Source organism: Grampus griseus (assembly GCF_964374135.1).
Source record: "Grampus griseus genome assembly, chromosome: 1".
Lineage (NCBI taxonomy): Eukaryota > Metazoa > Chordata > Mammalia > Artiodactyla > Delphinidae > Grampus > Grampus griseus.
The window spans coordinates 171,503,988-171,524,075 of NC_139017.1; the positions used below are offsets into that span (position 1 = coordinate 171,503,988).

Below are 20,088 nucleotides of genomic sequence, written 5' to 3' on the forward strand. Positions count from 1 at the left end.
CTTCATGGGGGAACCTCTAATGAGAGAAAATGTCCAAGGCATTAAGGACCCGCTTCTTTCTAGACTGGTGATGCTCTCCCCAAACCAAACTTCACGACATTTAGAGATGCCTTTGAAGGCAATGGTCACTGAACCCTTGATGCAGAAGGGCCTTGCAGAAGGCACCTGTTCTAGTTCTCCCACCGTAGGCAGGGCTGGTTGAGCCTATCTGAGGCCAGGGCCACTGGGCCTCATTCTGAAGGGCTTCCTTTGTAGTGGTGCCAAGGGAAAGTTCATCTAATCATTCATTCATGCATTCATTCTCTCAAATACTACTGAGCACTCAATAGATGCCAGGTAAGACAGACAATGCTCTTGCCCTCATGGAGCTGATATTCCAGTGTGGAAGGCAGATAACAAATAGACAGATGGACAGATCGTGACAAGTAGTGACAAGGGTCATGAGAAAAAAAAGAAGTGAAGGGGAGAGAGTCAAGGGTGGGCTGGGAGTCACGATCCATCAGGCTGGCTGCGCAGAGGTGTAAGGAGATGCCATAAGAGGAAGTGGGGTCTGAGCACTCCAGGCAGAGAGCACCGCAAGTGCAAAGACCCTGAGACTGGGGCACTCCAGCCAATTCACAGTGCTAGGAGGATCGCTGGCTGACATGAACTGACTGAGGGTGGGAGAGTGGAGCGGAGGCAGAGGAGGTTAGGAGGCTAACGCGGTGGCCTCGACGAGAGGTGACAGTGACCTGGCGAGGGTGGCGGTGCTAACGAAGGGGAGGAGTGCGTGGACTGGGGATACTTTCTGAAGGCGGTATAAATAACAATCCTTAAAGCCCAGGATCACCTGCCTTACGGTTAATTAAAGTCTTTCTTCTCTTAGTCTATAAAGGAAACTGAAAAGCCTGGAAACACAGGGAAGTTTTCCTATTTTAAACAATATTTTAGTTGTATTTTCACATAACGTGATCAAAATGTTTTCCTTTCATATCCAGACAGCCTTCACTCATACCCAGACAGCTTTCACAGATGAAACAGCCCTAAATTTAAAGGCACTGATTCATTAATCTGAAAGAGGTATAATAAGTATTTTCCCTGTATTTCCAGACTTTAGACACTCTGTATGAATAAGTATGCCTCAGCCTTACTATTCCCATTTAATTATTTTACCATTTCCTCAGTACTCTCACTTCTCTACTGTTTAGTCATTAACCTGGCTCCTCTCCAAGACCCCCAGAGGCTCACCCTGTGTGGAATACTCTGGTAGGAACAGTAACTCTCTCCTACTCCATGCTTCTCTACAGTGACCCAGGCTCTCCTTGACACCCGGCAAAATCTACTCATCCTTCAGGGCTCAGCTAAAGTGTTACCTCTTAGGGGGATCTTCTCTGGCACACCCGATAATTTGGTCCTAAGGTGCCCTGGACTGTTATACCCCTCACTGTCATAGTTGTTCATCAATATCTGTTACATGAAGAATAAATTCTGATTGTCTCAGGGTCGACGTTTAACTGCCTTGTAGTAAAATGCAACATGCCCCTCTGCTGCACTGATGAGCAGGGGCAAAGCCTTCAGTCCTTACTTCCTCTGTCGGTGAGACCGTTTCACGGGGCAGAGTTCATGGAACAACTTCTGGCTGGTGAGCCTGGCTGCCAACAGATACTTGTTTTGGGTGATAAAGTCATCAATGACCTGTTTCTTCATACCTCGGGCCTGGAGAAAAACCAAGAGACAGTGGATTCCAATTCAGTTTTCTCACTGAAAATGGGCTTTACTTACAGCTTAATAAACATGTAGCTGAGGGAATTCCCTGGCGGTCCAGTGGTTAAGACTCCGTGTTCCCAATGTGGGGGGCACAGGTTCGATCTCTGGTCAGGGAACTGAGATCCCGCATGCCGTGCAGCGCGGCCAAAAAAAAAAAAAACCAAAAAAAACAAGTGCCTGATCCTGGCTAAAGTAATAAAACCACTTACGTCAGACTCATTTGAGCAGATAAACATGTGGTGATCTTTTTAAAAAACGCAGGGCTGGGACTTCCCTGGTGGCGCAGTGGTTAAGAATCCGTCTGCCAATGCAAGGGACCAGGTTCTAGCTCTGGTCCGGGAAGATCCCACATGCCGCAGAGCAACTAAGCCCGTGCGTCACAACTACTGAGCATGCATTCTAGAGCCCATGAGCCACAACTACTGACCCTGCGTGCCACAACTACTGAAGCCCACGTGCTTAGAGCCCATGCTCTGCAACAAGAGAAGCCACTGCAATGAGAAGTCCGCGCACCGCAACGAAGAGTAGGCCCCTCTCGCCACAACTACAGAAAGCCTGCAGGCGGCAACAAAGATCCAACGCAGACAAAAAAAAAGAAAAGAAAAAAAAAAGCAGGGCTGAGAGCAATGACGTAGCTATCTCAGGTCAAAGGAAAAATCAAGTGCTCTTTTCACTGGACAACTTTTATATACTGTTGTACGGTAGCAGATTTAAAAAGTCAATAATTTGGAATTTTTAGGCAAATTTACTTCAAGATTTATAGGAAACTGAACAATTGAAAATAAACTCCCTGGGACTTCCTGGCAGTCTGATGGTTAAGACTCTGTGCTTCCACTGCAGGGGGCACGGGTTCAATCCCTGGGGAACCAAGGTCCCGCATGCCTTGCTGCATGTGGCCAAAAAAACAAAAAGAAAGAAACAAAACCCCCCACAAAACTCCAAAGTAACAATGTTACTGAGTATAAAAGGCGGACAACAAAACTGTAATATGACCACTTTGTTATTACTGACTTTCATATATTTCAAAGGACTGAAATTTTATATATAGTAGCTTCTCTGACCACAATTAAACAAGAAATCAATATAAGATAGAAACCAGAAAATCCCTTTTTGTTTAGAAATTAAGAAACTCTGAATAACTTATTGACCTAAGAAGAAAGCATATCAGATATAAGAAAATATTTTGAATTTGAAGTGATTAATGAAAACACTATTTATCAAAACTTTGGGACTCAGATAAAGTATCAGTAGTACTTGGAGAGTAATGTTAAAATGAATATAATAGAAAAGAAATTAATGAACTAGACATCCATATCAAGAAGTTACAGCAAAAATACAACCGTAGTGGGCTTCCCTGGTGGCGCAGTGGTTGAGAGTCCACCTGCCGGTGCAGGGGATGTGGGTTCGTGCCCCGGTCCGGGAAGATCCCACATGCTGCGGAGCGGCTGGGCCCGTGAGCCATGGCCGCTGAGGCTGCGCGTCCGGAGCCTGTGCTCCGCAACGGGAGGGGCCACGGCAGTGGGAGGCCAGCGTACCGCAAAAACAAACAAACAAACAAAAACAAACCGTAGAGAAAAGGAAATAGTAAAGATGAATATAGAAATCAATAAAACAAAATAAATATATAAGAAGAAGAAATAACAAAAACAAAATTGGTTCTTTGGAAGAGCTAATAAAATTGACAAACCTCTGGTAAAACCAATCATGAAAATAAGAGAGAAGGCACAAATAACCATTATCAAGGATGACGAGGGACTTCTCTGGTGGTCCAGTGGCTAAGGCTCTGCGCTCCCAATGCAGGGGGACCCAGTTTGATCCCTGGTCAGGGAATTAGATCCCACATGCCACAACTAAGAGCTTGCATGCCGCTACTAAAGATCCTGCATGCCACAAGGAAGATCCTGCACGTGGCAACGAAGATCCCAAGTGCCGCAACTAAGACCGGGCGCAGCCAAATAAATAAATATTAAAAAAAGAAAAAAAGGGACCTGCTTGCTGGCACAGTGGATAAGACTCCATGCTCCCAATGAGGGTTCGATCCCTAGTCAGGGAACTAGATCCCACATGCGTGCCGAAACTAAGAGTTCACATGCCACAACTAAGGAGCCTGAGTGCTGCAACTAAGAAGCTGGGGAGCCACAACTAAGGAGCTCTGGAGCTGCAACTAAGGAGCCTGCTGCAACTAAGACCTGGAGCAACCAAAAAAATAAATATTAAAAAAAAAAGGATGACGAGGAGGAATCACTCCCTATGTTGTAGAAACTAAAAATATATACACATACATACATATATATATACACACATATACATTTAAATTTGAAAATTTAGATGAAACAGAAAAATTTCTAGAAAAATAAAACAACATCTGAAAAAGAGAAGAGTTAACTAGTTCTATAACCATTAAAGAAGATGAGTCAGTAGTCAAAAATCTCTCCTTGAACACAAACTCAGGCTGAGATGGCTTTACGTAGGTGGTTTTGACCCAATTTTCGAGGAGGACAATCTAATCTTATACAAAGTCTTCCCGAGAAGAGAAAAAGGGAGAACACACCCCATCTCGTTTCATGATTCAAATCCTCACATGGGCATCTTGAGAAAGAGAAGTTAGAAGTCAATCTCATTTCTGAACATAAATGTGAAAGTCCTAAACAAAATGTTAGCAAACTGAATGCAGCAATATACTGAAAGCGAAATATAAGTAATGATCCTGTTGGATTTATCTCATGAATGCAAGTTAGGTTTAACACTAGAAAATGATTAATATGATTGAGCACATTACAGAACGTGAAAGAAGCAAACTCTGGATAATCATAATGGATGTGTAAAAAGTATCTGATAAAAATCAACACCATTCATATCAGAAAAATTAAATTGGTCTAGTGTTGGCAAGGATATGGAGCAATGGAACACTCACACGTGACTGGTGGAAGTGTACTTAGGAAAACACATTAGCTAGTAAAGTTAAAGATATATATATATATTTAATCATTAAAAAAAAATAAAGCCATATATGTTAACATAAATAACTTTTTTTAAACATTAAAAAAAATAATTTCCAAAACCAAAAAATGTTTAGTGAGAAGATTAACACTGCTTTACATTTTTACAAATCTTTTTAATGTCTGGTTTCATAGGAGAGATAGGTGGATTCTCATATCTGCTTCTATATACAATCGGGGGTCACATATTGTTTTGGTTGAAAACCCAGCCTCACACAGATATATGGTTAGAAAAGGGAGGTTTATTTTAATAGCTTTTCAGATAACTGTGGATATCCTTCTTTGCCACTACACCGAAACTGGACAAATGGTAGTTTCTTAAAAGTTAGTTGCTATGTGGATTCAATGAACTTTTTTTGTTTTTTTTTGGCTGCACTGCATGGGGGATCTTAGTTCCCCAACCAGGGATCGAACCTGTGCCCCTGAAGTGGAAGCGCAGAGTCCTAACCACTGGACCGCGGGGGAATTCCCATCCATGAACTTTTAGTACTCTGTTAAATTAAAATTCACTGATCAAAAATAAAGAAGGTAAAATTCACTGATCGCCGTGCACTTAGAATGGATCTTTTGCTCATGCATGGTCATTCGAAAAATACTGGTTCACTGATCTCCCAGACGCTGACAAATTTTCTTATTCATATGAAAAAATGCATCACATCGATGAACCAATCTCGTAAGCAAGTTTGAGAAGCTATCAAGGTCACGATGGCTGATACAAATTTTTCAAAATTAAAATTTCCTTGGAAGCCTGGATTCTATCGTCAGCAACAGATGCTGTGAGTTGTTTCCCTTAAAGTGCCAGGCTCACTTCATTCATTTTAAAGAAAATGTCTGCCCTAACTCTGAGTAACCATAGTTGTCCGTCAATTATTCTTTCAAGTAAAAAATGATGTTCCATCAAAAAAAAAAAAAAAAAAGAAAAGTTGCCAGTTCAAAACTCCGGAGTTAGGCAACCACACAGACATTTGTCCCCAGGACACCCTCTCAACTTGGCCTGCAGCAGAGCTTTCTGCACACTTCCTATTTTGTCACAGAGAACATTAAAGATACCAGAAAGACGTGGACTTGAGTGTCAATTTACCTATTAATAAAATTCATACTTCTTACTGCTTCATCAAGGCTATTCAGTGAAATGGGAGTTGACCCTCTGTGTTGTTACGGTGAGTGCTTAGGCGTGAAGAACACACGGCCACCGGCAGCCTGGTGCCCGGGCCTTGGTGTGTGCACTTGGTGGTTATGCACTGGAAAGTTTACCCACCATTGCTTTTGCACCATCGGTGCAAGCGTCAACACAGAGAAAAGACAAATTATGTCTTAGTGGTTCCTGTGAAGACAGCTTTGATCTCACAGTCTCTCTTAAAGGGTCTTTTGGACCCCCGCCCCCCGCCCCCAGGGGTCTGTGAACCACATTTTTAAAACTGCCGTCCTGTAGAAACTTGTGATTGGGTACACCGGGATACATGGGATGTCCACAGCATCACTGGTCCTAAAGCCCCGAAATGTCCATCAACAGAAGAATGAATAAACCCATTATCATGTGGCCATAGCCACTGTACAGCAGATGAAAACAAGTTAACTAGAGCTAAGAGAAACCACTAGTGCTACTAGTGTTTGCTAAGCCCCTTGCCATTGGGAGGACTCAGTTTATGTTAAGAATGCAGTTTTACATTCATAAAGAGCAAACTGGTAAAGCATCCATTGTACCAGCAATTTTGTTAATGTATCTGATTAACGATTTTCCCCAGGGAATAAATAAATAACAATTCCCAAGAGTACAAGCTATCACTAAAAAGCAATTTGGGAAATCTTACAGATTAATCTTGGATTGAGATGACCTTCTTTCCTCTCTTCCACAACTGGCATTTGTTTGCTTCCTGACCCTCTCTTGGCTCCTTCTTAGTCGCCATCAGGCATCCCTTCTTTTTTTTTTTTTTTTTTTTTTTTTTTGCGGTCCGCGGGCCTCTCACTGTTGCAGCCTCTCCCGCTACGGAGCACAGGCTCCGGACGCGCAGGCTCAGCGGCCATGGCTCACGGGCCCAGACGCCCCGTGGCATGTGGGATCTTCCCGGACTGGGGCACGAATCCGTGCCCCCTGCATCGGCAGGCGGACTCTCAACCCCTGCGCCATCAGGGAAGCCCTCCCCTCTTTTTATTTGCTGGTGATTGTCCAGAGTTTTGTCCTTGGCTGCCTTCTCTCCTTACTTTACATACGATGCCTGCGAGATCTCCCCACACTAAAGATTTCACCCTCTAACCAGTCACTGACGATTCACAAATCTCTATTCCAGCCCCTCCGCCCTTCCTTGGATCTAGAGCCCTGCCTGATGGGCATCTCCCCTTGGGTTTCCTGAAGGCAGTTCTAATTCTTATGTCCACAACTGAACTCATTACCTTCTTCTTAAACCTGCTCTCCCTTCCTTACTATCCACTTTCCCCATCTGGTTCTGTCACACACAACACCCTAGTCCCATAGTCTCAGGACCCCTTCTACATCCACAGGGCACCCGGAGGAACCCTCCATCTTAGTGAGACACCTACTACAGTGGACGGTCTTTTTCCTCTCCTGACTGTGAGTCAAAGGAGGACAAAGACTAAACTGGATGTCGGAGCTGTTCTGTATTTAGTGTTCAGCAGGCAGGCAGTGAATGTACTGAATAAAGGATTTTAGAGAATTCCTCCTTCTTCTCGTTCTAGCCTCCTATAAGAGAAAGTATCAAAGGGTTCTTGACCATTTAAAAAAAAATAACATTAAAAATATTAAAAAATACATGTCCATTATAGGGATTTTTGAAAACCTAAATATTGAAATAATACCTAATTCCGCCATCAAAAGATAACCATTAATGTTTTGATGTATTTATTTCTAGTTTTTTCCTGTGTGTACACATGCACACATGCACTCACTTTACAAAATTGAGGTCAGTGAATAAACTGCATATACAATTCTGCATCCTGCTTTCTCTGTAACATCATGTTAGGAAAATTATACCCATCATTAAGTATTCTCGAGTTGCCATTTTAAATGGCTATATAATAGTCTCTGGGATGTACCAATAATTATCCTGCCGTTGGATGTTTATATTTCCACCTCATTTTTGGTATTATGAATGATACTCAACATCTCTGTATGTACTTCTTTGCCTGAGTTCCTATTCCTTTAGGATAGAGCCCTAAAAGGTAATCTCACCTCCCTCAGGTCTTTCCTCGTGTCACCTTAATGAGGCCCTTCCTGGCTGCTCCACCTTAAAAATGTGAACCCTCTCCCATAATACCCTCTTCCCTGTTTTATTTTTCTCCTTGGCACGTTATCACTATATAAATACCACGACAGAGTATGTTATGCTGATTGTCTGTCGTCCCCACTAGAACACAGGATGGGGAATTCTGTCAGTCTTGTCCAGGGCTGCACCCTCAGCACAGAAAGCGGTGTTTGGCACACAGCAGGTACTCAGGAGTGCTCTTCTGCTAGGCAGTTGATGTTTTATCACCCAATCGCTTTTCGGAAAACTTTTGAGGCTTCTTCCAGCAAGGCAAGAAAGACAAGCCCCTGTTTCTCTGTAGTGTCAACTCTACTGAGGATTTTTCCTTCAAAAATCTTTAACAATTTGATGAGAGAAGAAAATGTTTATTTTGCTTTTCTCTGATTATTAGTGAGATTTATTTTTTTAAAGGTGTTTATTAGTCACTTGAATCTCTTCTCAGGATTTTGTTCACTTCGTTTTGGGGGGAAGTTTTAAACATTTTTTTAAAAATTGAGGTAAAATTCACATAACATGAAATTAACCATTTTAGTGTACAATTCAGTGGCATTTAGTACATTCAGCGTTGTGCAGCCCTCATCTCTATCTGGTTCCAAAACATTTTCCTCACCCTAAAACTCTGTACTCATTAAGTGGTCATTCTGTACTCATTAAGTGGTCATTCTCAAGAAGTTTTCGGTTGATTTCCTTGATTAGAAGAAGCTCATTAGAAATTAAAGATAATGATCCCTTTTATATTGGTTGTAATTACTTCCCTTATTGTTTAATCAAAAATTCTTAAGCATTTATATAAAAATTTAAAACTTATAATCAAGTTATTAAGATTTTCCAACAAGATTTTCCCCAATGTTTTCAGCCCTTCCCTATCTTAAGATCAGATAAATATTCAGCGTATGTTCTTTAACTTAGTTTATGGGTTTTTTTCTTTTTTTCCAGTGATGTTATTTAGTTAATTAATTAATTAATTAATTTTTTGGCTGTGCAGCGAGGCATGTGGGATCTTAGTTCCTGACCAGGGATCAAATCCGCACCCCTGCAGTGGAAGTGCGGAGTCTTAACCACTGGACCGTCAGGGAAGTCCCTAAAGGAAGAGATTAAAACTAGTTTCTTCTCCTCTCCTGCTGTGCTCGATTTTGCTGTTTATTTATATGACATCTTGAGATAAAATGGGAGGGCCATCTTGAAACAAGGTGACACTCACATACCTGGATAACATCTGCAGGCTTGTGTATGTGTTCTTTAAAGATCAGGATGGTGGGGGTATAGACGTTGACGTTGTATTGCCTCGTCATCTCTTCCGCCCCTCTCAAACCGACGTACACGTACCCAAATGACAAATAATCTTTATACGCGAAAGCAGTCAACTGTTAGGGCATAACAGAGAGGAAGAAATGAAATTGATAGCACAGCATCTAAATTAAGTGTGACTTGTTCTCATCAGTGGGTGGAGATGAACGCTAGCTTATACAGCCCCACTCAGGCTGCTACACCCTCGTTCCCTGGTAGGAATGCTATGGTGCTCCATGAACAAAAACTGTACCAACAAAGCTAAACAACAACTAATTCTTTTTTTCAGACAGAGCAAGATATTCATCTTACTGAAATCTGTACTGGGTGGGAGGTTTGAGGAGTTAACTGTACCCTAATTAGGTAAGATGGCAGTGACTGTGCCAACGGTTTAGCGCTTTCCTCTCCCATCTCATGTCACAGTGATAACCAGAGGTGTGCTAGACAGAAGTATAGTATATATTCAGAGGGCAGGTTCGGAATCAGACAGGCTACAAGGGAATCGATATTCAACATGGGAGACCTTGGGCAGGTTACACAACCACTCTAAGCTTCAGTAAAAGTAGGGATAATAATCTGTATCACTGGGTTCTTCTGAAGATTAAATGCTATTATGTGTGTGGAAAGTACTAGCACAGTAATAGCATCAGTAGGTCCTCAATGTATGGTGGTTAAAGCAAATTTCTGGTCTTCAAGCATTTCTCTTGGGATGAGCTATTACCCACAAAAAAGAAAATCACCAAAATAAGAGAAAACATTACCCAGCACCTAAAGTACCTTGTAGAGCAGTGGTACAACGGGCATTTGGTCAAACAGAAGGACATGCGGTTTATTCTCTTGCTGCCAGCCAGAGAGGAATCTGACATAATTTTTACTTGTAACCTTAAATTGAATAAAGGATGTTAGTTTCAACATTTAATTCTTAACAACTGCATTATAATCCAGTCAGGAGATAATTAAACAAAATCAAATATGTGCAAAAGATTGTTTTGTAAAAAATAAAAAATGCAGACAACTAATTTTTTGCCTTTATGTGACTAAAATTAAAAGAACAGAGATATTGATTTCATATTTTCATGTGATCCAACCCTTACAGAATGAAATCATAATCTTTTCTGAAACAATTACTGACCATACTATAAAAAAAATGAGCTTTCAAAGTTGGTTCTTGCTCAATTATAGACTGCACTTGTTAATCTATTAGAAGATAATGCAACAACTGCTCTTTTAAAACGGCTTGAATAAAAATAAGTGGGCCCATTCCACCTATACATTACATAAGTTCATTCACTGCCATCTGAATTGCTACTTTTGTGTTTCCCTGTTTATGCCTTAAAATAACCCCAAGAAAACAAATTAAAAACTTGAATAAATTAAATTTCTATCTAGAAAATGTTCATAGTAGTTCAAAAAAGTTTATCTTTCCACTTTGCTTCCAGAATGATCTATATAAAACTGCAATCTCATCATTTCACCCCACTGCTCAGCCCCTTTCAATGGCTCCATCACCTGCAGGCCAAGTCCAAGTTCCTTAAAGGAGACCCTCACAGTGAGATTCCCATTAACTCCTTTAATCCTGTCTTCTCCCACTCACTAATGACTACTTCATACAAAGCAGGCTACCTCTGTATGCCTGGAACTCATTCCCCTCTCTCTCCTCACCTGGCAAACTCAGTACAGGGGTCATTTCTGCCAGGAAGCCTTTCTCAAATCTCTAGGATGGGCTCTCTACATATAGGATGGAAACAATCACCTACTAGACTGCGAGCTCCTTGGAAAGTGTCCTCAGCACTTATCATAATGTCTGACATACAACAGGCATTTTAAAAAGGTTTGAGGACCTGTCAGGACCTATCATCATTTTAGGAGGCTACAATGCTCTCTGACAATTTCAAGGTAACTCCAACAAATATTTCTTCTGTGGGTAATGATCCTGGTGGGACAGGCTGTGTAGAAATAGGATGGAAGTATCTGTATGTTCACTCTCCTTGGTATTATTAGAAGAATGAATCATTTTCATTTAAAGCAACATAAGAATCTTCTTCTAGTTCCTGTGATCTCTAACCTCAGATACTGAGGGAAAAATGCTTCTTAAATATAAAAATCATAGTTTATAGTTTGTGGGAATTTCTGTGCCTGGTTTCTCTAGCTCAATCTTTTGTTTGTGAAGTTTATTCACACTGTTGCATCGCTATATGTTTTGAAAGTTCCAAAAATAATATCTGATTTCATGGAATCTGGTGTTTTCAATAGATATGATCATTAAATATATAACCAAATATAACTTAATTTGAATACTCTCATAAGAAAAGTATCTTTAAACGAACACATGCATGAGTTGGAAAGACCTCCTTCATCCCATGTTGTGATCTAATTTTTTGTTGAGAAAAGAAGAGGCACTCTCATTTTAGGCTCAGATTCCTATGACAGTGTAAGTCTTCCCAGCGGTTTTGACAAGGATGATTCTTTCAGTCTCTCTACTTCATCTGTTTCAATTTTCAGTCTCTGGCAGACTTCATTTAAATGATTTAGTTAGAGTAATTAATTAATTTATATGTGTCTTGCCCTGCCCCAAATGAAACTCAGGTCTGAGGATGACCACAGGTAGAGTTCAGGGCAGCCAGCAGTCCCAGGAGCCTCTTAAACTACTTCTCAGCCAGGTACTTACTTTCTCCACCAAGTTCCCTGGAAGAAGACTCTCTACAAACTGTCGCAGGTTCTCACGGACAACTGCATTATGGAAGAAGGAGATTTTCCCATTTATGATTCCTAGGATAGCTGGTGTGCTGTGTGCTCCCAGGTGATGGGCCAGGCGTCTCTCGTAGCCAGCGTGGACCACGCCGATTCCTACGCCTGAAAAATATGGAAGACCTCCGTGAAGACTTTTTATGCCCTCATGGCAGGTGAAGAAATGCTGCTAAGTAATTTTCTGGTGTGAAAATGAAATCCCGACTTAGTAGGAGGGGATATCTTTCCTGATAGACTGTCTAGCATTCTATCACTGCCGGAATGCTAAATTGGTTCAGTTTTTCTGCATAGCCATCTAGCAATGTTTAAGAAGGGCCACAAATCTTTCTATCTTTCAGTCCGTTGTTTCTAATTTTGGGAGTAGATCATGAAGAAATACTTCAAAAGAAAAGAACAATCTGTCCACAGTGTTCCTATTCATAAAGAACACCACCTGTAAGCAATTCAAGGGATCATCAACTCTGCAATGGTTGAAAAAACCTAGAATCTAACGATGGGCTAGAATCATAATCTTCTCACCTTTCAGAGCATGTCTCCCTTTTACATAAACTATTTTATAGAGATTTTGTACAGATTCTCAGAAAGAGAAAGAGATTAGGTTAAAATTACTTGGTCATATCCCACATAACTATTGTTAACATTTTGGTATCTATCTGTGCCTTTTCTTACGCAAATATGTGTGTGTGTGTATGTATACACACAGGTATAAATAAAATAAAATGGGATCATCTGACACTTATTTCACTTAGTATTTGAATAACTTTTCTTGTCTTTCATTCAACCACTGTATTTGGAGGGCTAGCTCCTCTGCTAAACATTGGAGATACAGTAAATGTTAATAGGCAGTAAATATGCTTTTTCTCTTGGGTGTCTAACAGACCTCTAAGTCTAAAGTTTTCAAAAACAAACTCCTGATCTCCTCCTCAAACCTGTTCTACCCTGGCTTTCACCATTTCCATTGACGGCGGCTCCCTCCTTCCCGTTACTCAGGACGAAAGTCTTAAGAGTGATCTTTGACCCCTCTCGTCTCTCACACCCCCCATCCGATCCATCAGCAAGTCCTGTTGGTCCTGTCTTCAAAATACAGCAGGAATCCGACTGTTTTTCTCCACTTCCATTGTACCCCGTCTCTTATGCATCTTCATCTCTCTCCCCTGAGTTGCTGCAATAACCTCCTCAATGGTGTCGTGTTTCTCCTTGTCCCCCTACTGTCTGTCCTCAACACGGTAGCCAGACTGTTCCTTCTAAAACATAAATAACGGATCATGTCGCTCCTCTGCCCAAATCTGGCAAAGCCTCCCCATTTCAACTCAGAATAAAACCGCAATCTTCACAAAGGCCGACAAGACCTCTGGGATTTGGCCCCTGGCCCCCTTCCTCTCCCATTCCTCAGGCTCACTTGCTCTAGCCCCCAGCATCCCTGTTCTTTAAACACACTGGCACGTTCCTTCCTGCCTTTGGGCCTCGGTGCTGGCTGGTGCACCTCCTGACATCTGTGTAGCTGGCTCCTTCACCAACCGCAGGTCGTTCTCAATGAGGACGACCCGACTCCTGTATTTAAAACTGCCCTCCCCACACTCAGGATCCCCTTCAAGTCCCTCACTTTCCCTTTTCCATAGCACTTACCATCTTCTAACACACCGCCCAAGTTCCTCATTCTGTGGATTTTTTTATTGTCTGTCTTCCCCTGTTAGAATGTAAGCCGTTTGAAGGCAGGGGTCTTTGTTTAGTTCTCTGACGTACTCCAAGCACCAGAACAGAGCTTGGCACACAGTAGGAGCTCATCACTGAAACTGGACCATCAATCTATTTAACCCATTCTTTATTGCTGCACATTGAAATGGCTTCTGGCTTTCACTATCATAAGGCATGTTTCGATAGACATCCTTGTACATCTCTGTACACACATCTTTGTGTACTTGTGTGATAACTTCTTAATTGAAAAATCCCCCAAATGGAATTGCTGAGTAAACGGCAGCGACTGCAAACTTAATACTTTAAAATTGCTGAGTAGGCTAAACAAATCTATCTGCTTGCCACCTGACTGTGAGTATCTCAAGGGCAGGAAGGGAGGCACCTCAGACATCACATAGTCCACTCCCCTCATTTTACAGATAAAGAGACTCGGAGAGGTGAACTGACTTATCCCAGTTTGCAGAGGTGATAAGATTGCAGAAGAAGAATCCCAACTTGATGTTCTAGAGTCAAGTCTAGTACACTATTCTATCACTAGAGGTATTAAAAATAACCACTGAACAATGTCAGTAAATGAAAGTGCACCTAAGACTGTGTGAGCAGGAGAAAGAACGAGAACATAGCAGGCACATACCTGAGAGACCCAGTCTCATGTAAAGCGAGAAGAGACGTCACCTAGCAAGGTCAAGTGGCCACACAGCAAAGGTCCAAGGGGGGAATCAACGTGTCTTGAGCCCTTTCTAAGACAGGCAGCATGCCTACAGCTTTATATCCGTTATCACTTTTCACATCCACAAACCCCGAGTGGTTAAGTATTGTCATCTTCATGGATGAGGAAGCTGGTGCTTGGAGAGGCTGAGCCAACCTAGCTGGCATCCCAGTTAGAGTGCAGTAGGACCAAAATTTGAACCCAGGCCCAGCCGACTGCAAAGCCTGGCTCCTTTCTGTCTCCAGCACCCTCTTCCACCCTCGGCTCTGAACGCTGGAGGGATCAATTTCTTAGAGACGGACCCACCATCAATGACTACATAGGCCAGAAGCCACCGTATTTAACTGATCCTGGGGAATATGCCTTCCCAGTAACTGCATCATTCAGCGGTGCCCTCTACCAGACTTTGGGACTAGAATCAGTAATTAGAATGGTGGCTGGTGGGCCCAGAATCAGGACAAGGGATGCAGGAGTCTTGGGAGAGCAAAGGAAACTGAAGAGATCTTTTGCGCTTGCTGTTCCCCCCCACTCTTCCCTCAGATATTCCGGAAGCTCGTTCTCTCGCCCCTATGGGCCACCTGCTCAGTGAGCCCTTCCTCATCTGCCTGATTTAAAACTGAAGCCTCTCACCCCGGCACTCCCTAGCACCCGGCCTTTTTTATCACACTCTACCACCATCTGGCGGGCTGTATATTTTGTTTGTTTGTCTCTCTTCACTAGAATATAGAAGCTCTATGAATGTAGGGGTTTGGGGCTATTTTGTTTACTGCTGTATCCTTAATATCTAGAATAGTTCCTGGCACTCAGTTTTTTAAAAACAAGTAAATGAATAAAGTATTCAAAGTCAGATCCAGATTCAAATTCCAGCTCTGCTACCCATTAGCTGTGCAACCTTAGGCAAGTCATTTAACCTCTCTGAGCCTCAGTTTCCTTATTTGTAAAATGGAGATAAATTGTTGTGAGGACTAAATGACATAATATAAAAATGAGCCTAGCCCAGAGCCTGGAATATAGTGGGTGCCTAATTAATTACAACTCTTATTATTAAGTATTATTTCATCCAGACCGTGTGAAGTCTGATCTAGAGACTTGTCTCTTATGTGAGTGGAATTTTAACCTCCATGAGTCTCTCTCCCTTCCTTGTGTGGAGTGGGATAAACAATGTTACACTCTCACTCTTTATGTCATCCTCCCCCCACCTTTCCTATGCTCCCATCAATATAGCTTTTTTCTAGTTAAAACAGAATACAAGTGATTGGTTTCATTTATTTTACTTAAAATTACCATTGAGTCCTTGGAATTACCTACATCACCTTCATCAAACATAAGCATTTCTCAGTCCATAAAAGGCTATTCCTTGGATCATTTCTACAAAGGACTTCGATTCTTAATATTATACCGATTTCTAAACTCTGAAGGAATGTTACTTCTTTCCTATAGACTATCACACGAATTAGAATAGCATAAAGAATGATACATATTTGGTGTTTAAATTTGTGGTATTCTTCCTCTTGAAAAGATACTTAAGATTATAATAAGAATACCGAAATTCCTTAAAGTCCAGACCTAACTAATCCCTTCCTCTCCCTCCATCCAAGCTGGGAAGGAAGAGTCAGAAAAGTCGACAGCACTGTTTTCTCCCTAAGACTCAGGCTGGGAAGTGACCACTATGACTGGTGGTGACTTAGGGTCTCTGAGTTACAGTGGACAACACAATTTCTATCGTCTCCTCCTCTGCCTTGAAACTCTCTACACTCCAAAGTTCCAGGTTCATAAAGCGAGTTCAGCAAGTACAGTTCTCCTATGCTTATCCTGATTCAGCATAACCTGGCTGGATAACAAGGACACACCAGAATCCACACGAACTTAGTAGCACATTTAAAAGAAAGGCAAAGTGTGTTACCGTTTTCAGAAACATTTGATTTTTCTACGGATCAATGTTTCGGGCTAATTTGCAGATCCCGGGGAATTAAAAATACAAATACCTTCTCCTCTTTTTGAGTTTGTAAGAGGGTGTTCTTTCTGTAAAGTACTAAAGATCTCTCTTTTGAGGTGTCAAATTATATTTGCTTTCATTATGCAATCCTAAACGTGTATCACGTCTTTTAGGGAAATTCTTTCATTTTCCCCTCTGTCGCATACACATATTCATCTTTCTTTCAACTTTTCCATATGCCTTAAGGGATGGTACAGAGCCAACTCAAAGAACATGGCACTGTCAAATCTGGCTAAATACAAACCTGTTAATAAACAAACTACTAAGGTGCAAAATGATGTGAAACAACACAAAATCAAGAACACAGAGCTTCAGGAGGAAAAAAAAATAACTAGTATCTAGGCAGACCGTTTTCCTACCCAGTATGAAGTTGTTATACACTTAGCTATTTTTAGGAATAATTCCTTGAAAGAGAGGAATTATTCTTTCTTTTAAAATAAGAAGTCATGGTGGATAAACACTACATGATCATCCAAATTGGGTTTCCCTAAAATGATATCTGATTTCAAGACACGCAACCTCCTTGACGCCCTGGTAACTGTCTGCAGCTCCCAGCGAGCACTGAGTGTGCTGTGATGATTCAGGTGTGTCTCTTAGTTGAGTTTCCTGGGTGCGAGGACCAGGTTTTACTTATTTCTGAGCAGTGCATCACAGTGGTTAAGACTGAACTCTGGCGTTAGACTTCTGGGTCCATATCCCAACACTGCTGCTTATCAACAGTGTGACCTCAGTTGTTCCTTAACCTTCCTGGGCCTCAGTTTCCTCAACTGTAAAATAGGGATAATAATAGTCTCTCCCTCGTTGGGTTACTTTGGGGATAAAGACAATCCATACAAAGCATTTAGCACAATGAAAAATAAGTAAAATGCTAAAAAAAAGAGTTATAATATTTACTTCAGTGTTTAATATGGTACTTGGTCCATTAAGAAAAAAGTTCTTCTTTTTTTTTTGGCCATGCCACGCAGCTTGCGGGATCTTAGTTCCCGGACCAGAGATTGAACCCAGGCCATGGGAGTGAAAGCACTGAGTCCTAACCACTGGACTGCCAGGGAACTCCCAAGAAAAAAGTTTTAAATAAGAACATGCAATGAATTCCTTACCATCTTCTACTTATTCCTGTAGTACTATATTATTCTGTACTTGCGAATGTGAGGTTGGTGTGAATTTTCCGGGTACCTATTTTCTCTTCAATTAACAGTAAGCTCCTCAAGGTCAGGGGCAGTGCTGACTATTTCTGGACCCTCCTCCACTGCATGGTTGTCTATAAATGCTGGATGCTTTTGCACACTAGTTATTACCAAACTGCATGACCGTAGATTCCATCTAAATAGCTACAACATTTCTCCTCTGGGTGCAACTGTTCCATTTCCTTCATTTACTGCAATTCAGCATTTTATGTTATTCTGAGATAATGTCCAGGCTTCCCCAGACCACCCAGCTAATCTTTAAGATTGTCCGCTCTTTCTGTCAACTCAGAATAGAAACATTTTCTGCAGTAACTGTCTTAAAGGATAATGCTGCCTTGCTCGGACAGGGAGCGGCCATGGATACTGGCCATGGATACATGGATATCTCATCTCAATGTCATCTAACATTCCAAGTGGAACCTGACTGTCAGGAATCTTCAACAAATCCGAATGTTCCAAAGAGGAAAACCAAACTAATTTAATACATTTAGTCAAAACATGCTTTCGAGGAGACTTGGGGGGTGAGGTGGGGGAACAGACTAAATTCCTATAAACATTGCTTCTATGGATCTAAATCCATCTTCTTCCATCCTTGTCATTTTGAGTGACTTATTAGGATTATACAGCACAGCAACCCCAAAGGATGGCAAGACCTTCAATCATCACAGATTTAAGGACCCTGAAAGGAAGCAGGGCATCATGTTCTCCACGTGGATTATAGAGCCAGACTCCCTGGGTTTGAATCTCAGCTCTGCCGAATACCAACTGTGGGACCTTGGACAAGGTACCAATATGAGCCAAGTCTCTATAAAAGCAGGATGACAACAGCAGCTGCCTCGAGGAGTTGTTTGAGTTGATACTCACATTAGTGCTTGGCATACGGTAACCTGTCAATAAATATGCTATTATTATTATGCTTATGTTATCATTGTCATGTCATTGCACTTGGTATGTCCAAACCACAGTCATTATTTAGAATCACTTCTCCCCAATTCAACTCTTCTCTGTATTTCCTGCCCATCCAGTTGCTCAAGTCAGAATGCAGAGTCAACCTTGACTCCCTCTCTTTTCCTCATTTCTCACATTTAAATGGTCCTCAGGTGCCAGGTCCCTTCGTGATCCTACCCCTGAAATATCGGACACTTGGCCCCTCTCTGCTCCTACTGCCCAAGCTCAGGCCAATGGTTGCTGTCTTGCCAGGACTGGTAACCTCCCTGCCTCTATTCTCACCTTCTTTAATTTGTCCTTCACGCAGCTTGAACAGTTAGCTTTCTAAAGCACAGACCTGATTAGATCACTCTTGGCTTTACTACGTACTATACAATAAAGTCCAGCTTCCTTAGCCTGGACTTCAAGGATCCTTACCACCTGGCTCCCAGCATGCTCTTCCTGCTTCCTCCACTCTCACCTGCACCCAAGTCACACCCTGCTGCTGGCTCTTCTGAGGATGCTCTTTGTTGCCCTGCCTGCACTGTTCCCTCTTGCCTGAATGTTACTCCTCCATTTCCTGTCCAGCCAGCTTCTAATCATCTAATCATCTTTAGCTAAAAATAAGGCAAAGGTCAGTGCTTGACAGTCTATGAGCTGAAGAAAACTAACATTTGAGAAAGATTTTTAAGAGGAATTTACAAAATAGGTGCTTTCAAAAATTTTAGTTTGGTAAACCAGAAAACCCCGTTAACCAGAAATTCTCTAAGGTTCATTTATTAAGTACTTCATATATATCAGGCACTTAAAACACATTTTTTTCTCATTTAATATTCATAACAATCCTGTTGGTTTGACATTATAACCCCATTTTAGAGCTGAAGAAACTTAGGCTAAGTAATTTGTCCAAGGACACAAAGTAGTAAATGATACAGCTGAGATCTGAAAACTGGTCTATATGACTCCAAGGCATGTGTTCGTAACAGCTGACCACTGTGCTATGTTGCCTCACGTCATGTATGTTTGCCTGTTGGCTCTGATCTGACCTTGGTGTAAATGCATTACCGTTCTAAATTATGCACTGGGTCAATGTTTACGTTCTGCTATGGGGTTTTTTTTTTTTTTTTTTTTTTTGGCGGTATGCGGGCCTCTCACCGTTGTGGCCTCTCCCGTTGCGGAGCACAGGCTCCGGACACGCAGGCTCAGCGGCCGTGGCTCATGGGCCCAGCCACTCCGCAGCATGTGGGATCTTCCTGGACCGGGTCACGCACCCGTGTCCCCTGCATCGGCAGGTGGACTCTCAACCACTGCGCCACCAGGGAAGCCCTGCTATAGGGTTTTAATGTCAGCTCCTAGACTGAAGAGGTTAAATGATTTTCAGCACACCACCTGGCATGGCACAAAGTGCAGCTGTGCTGTGTGATGAACCCGGTGGCTTCCGCCTGACCTCGGCCTCTCATTCGTTCATCAGACGCCACAGAAAGCATCTGCTGACCACCTGCCACACGTGAGACAATGTGCTAAACTTACTCCC

The 20,088-nt window shown here is 42.0% G+C and overlaps 1 protein-coding gene across 1 annotated transcript in view; it reads right to left on the minus strand.

Moving 5' to 3' along the window:
• The window catches only part of DNAJC16 (DnaJ heat shock protein family (Hsp40) member C16), a 37,511-nt gene that overhangs the window by 8,178 nt on the left and 9,245 nt on the right, over positions 1 to 20,088 (minus strand). The window contains exons 5-8 of the mRNA XM_082651259.1: positions 11,961 to 12,145; positions 10,070 to 10,174; positions 9,211 to 9,369; positions 1,565 to 1,695 (exon numbers count right to left, since the gene is read on the minus strand). Coding sequence (XP_082507385.1) covers positions 1,565 to 1,695; positions 9,211 to 9,369; positions 10,070 to 10,174; positions 11,961 to 12,145 — 580 coding nt within the window. The remainder of the gene's footprint in view (positions 1 to 1,564; positions 1,696 to 9,210; positions 9,370 to 10,069; positions 10,175 to 11,960; positions 12,146 to 20,088) is intronic.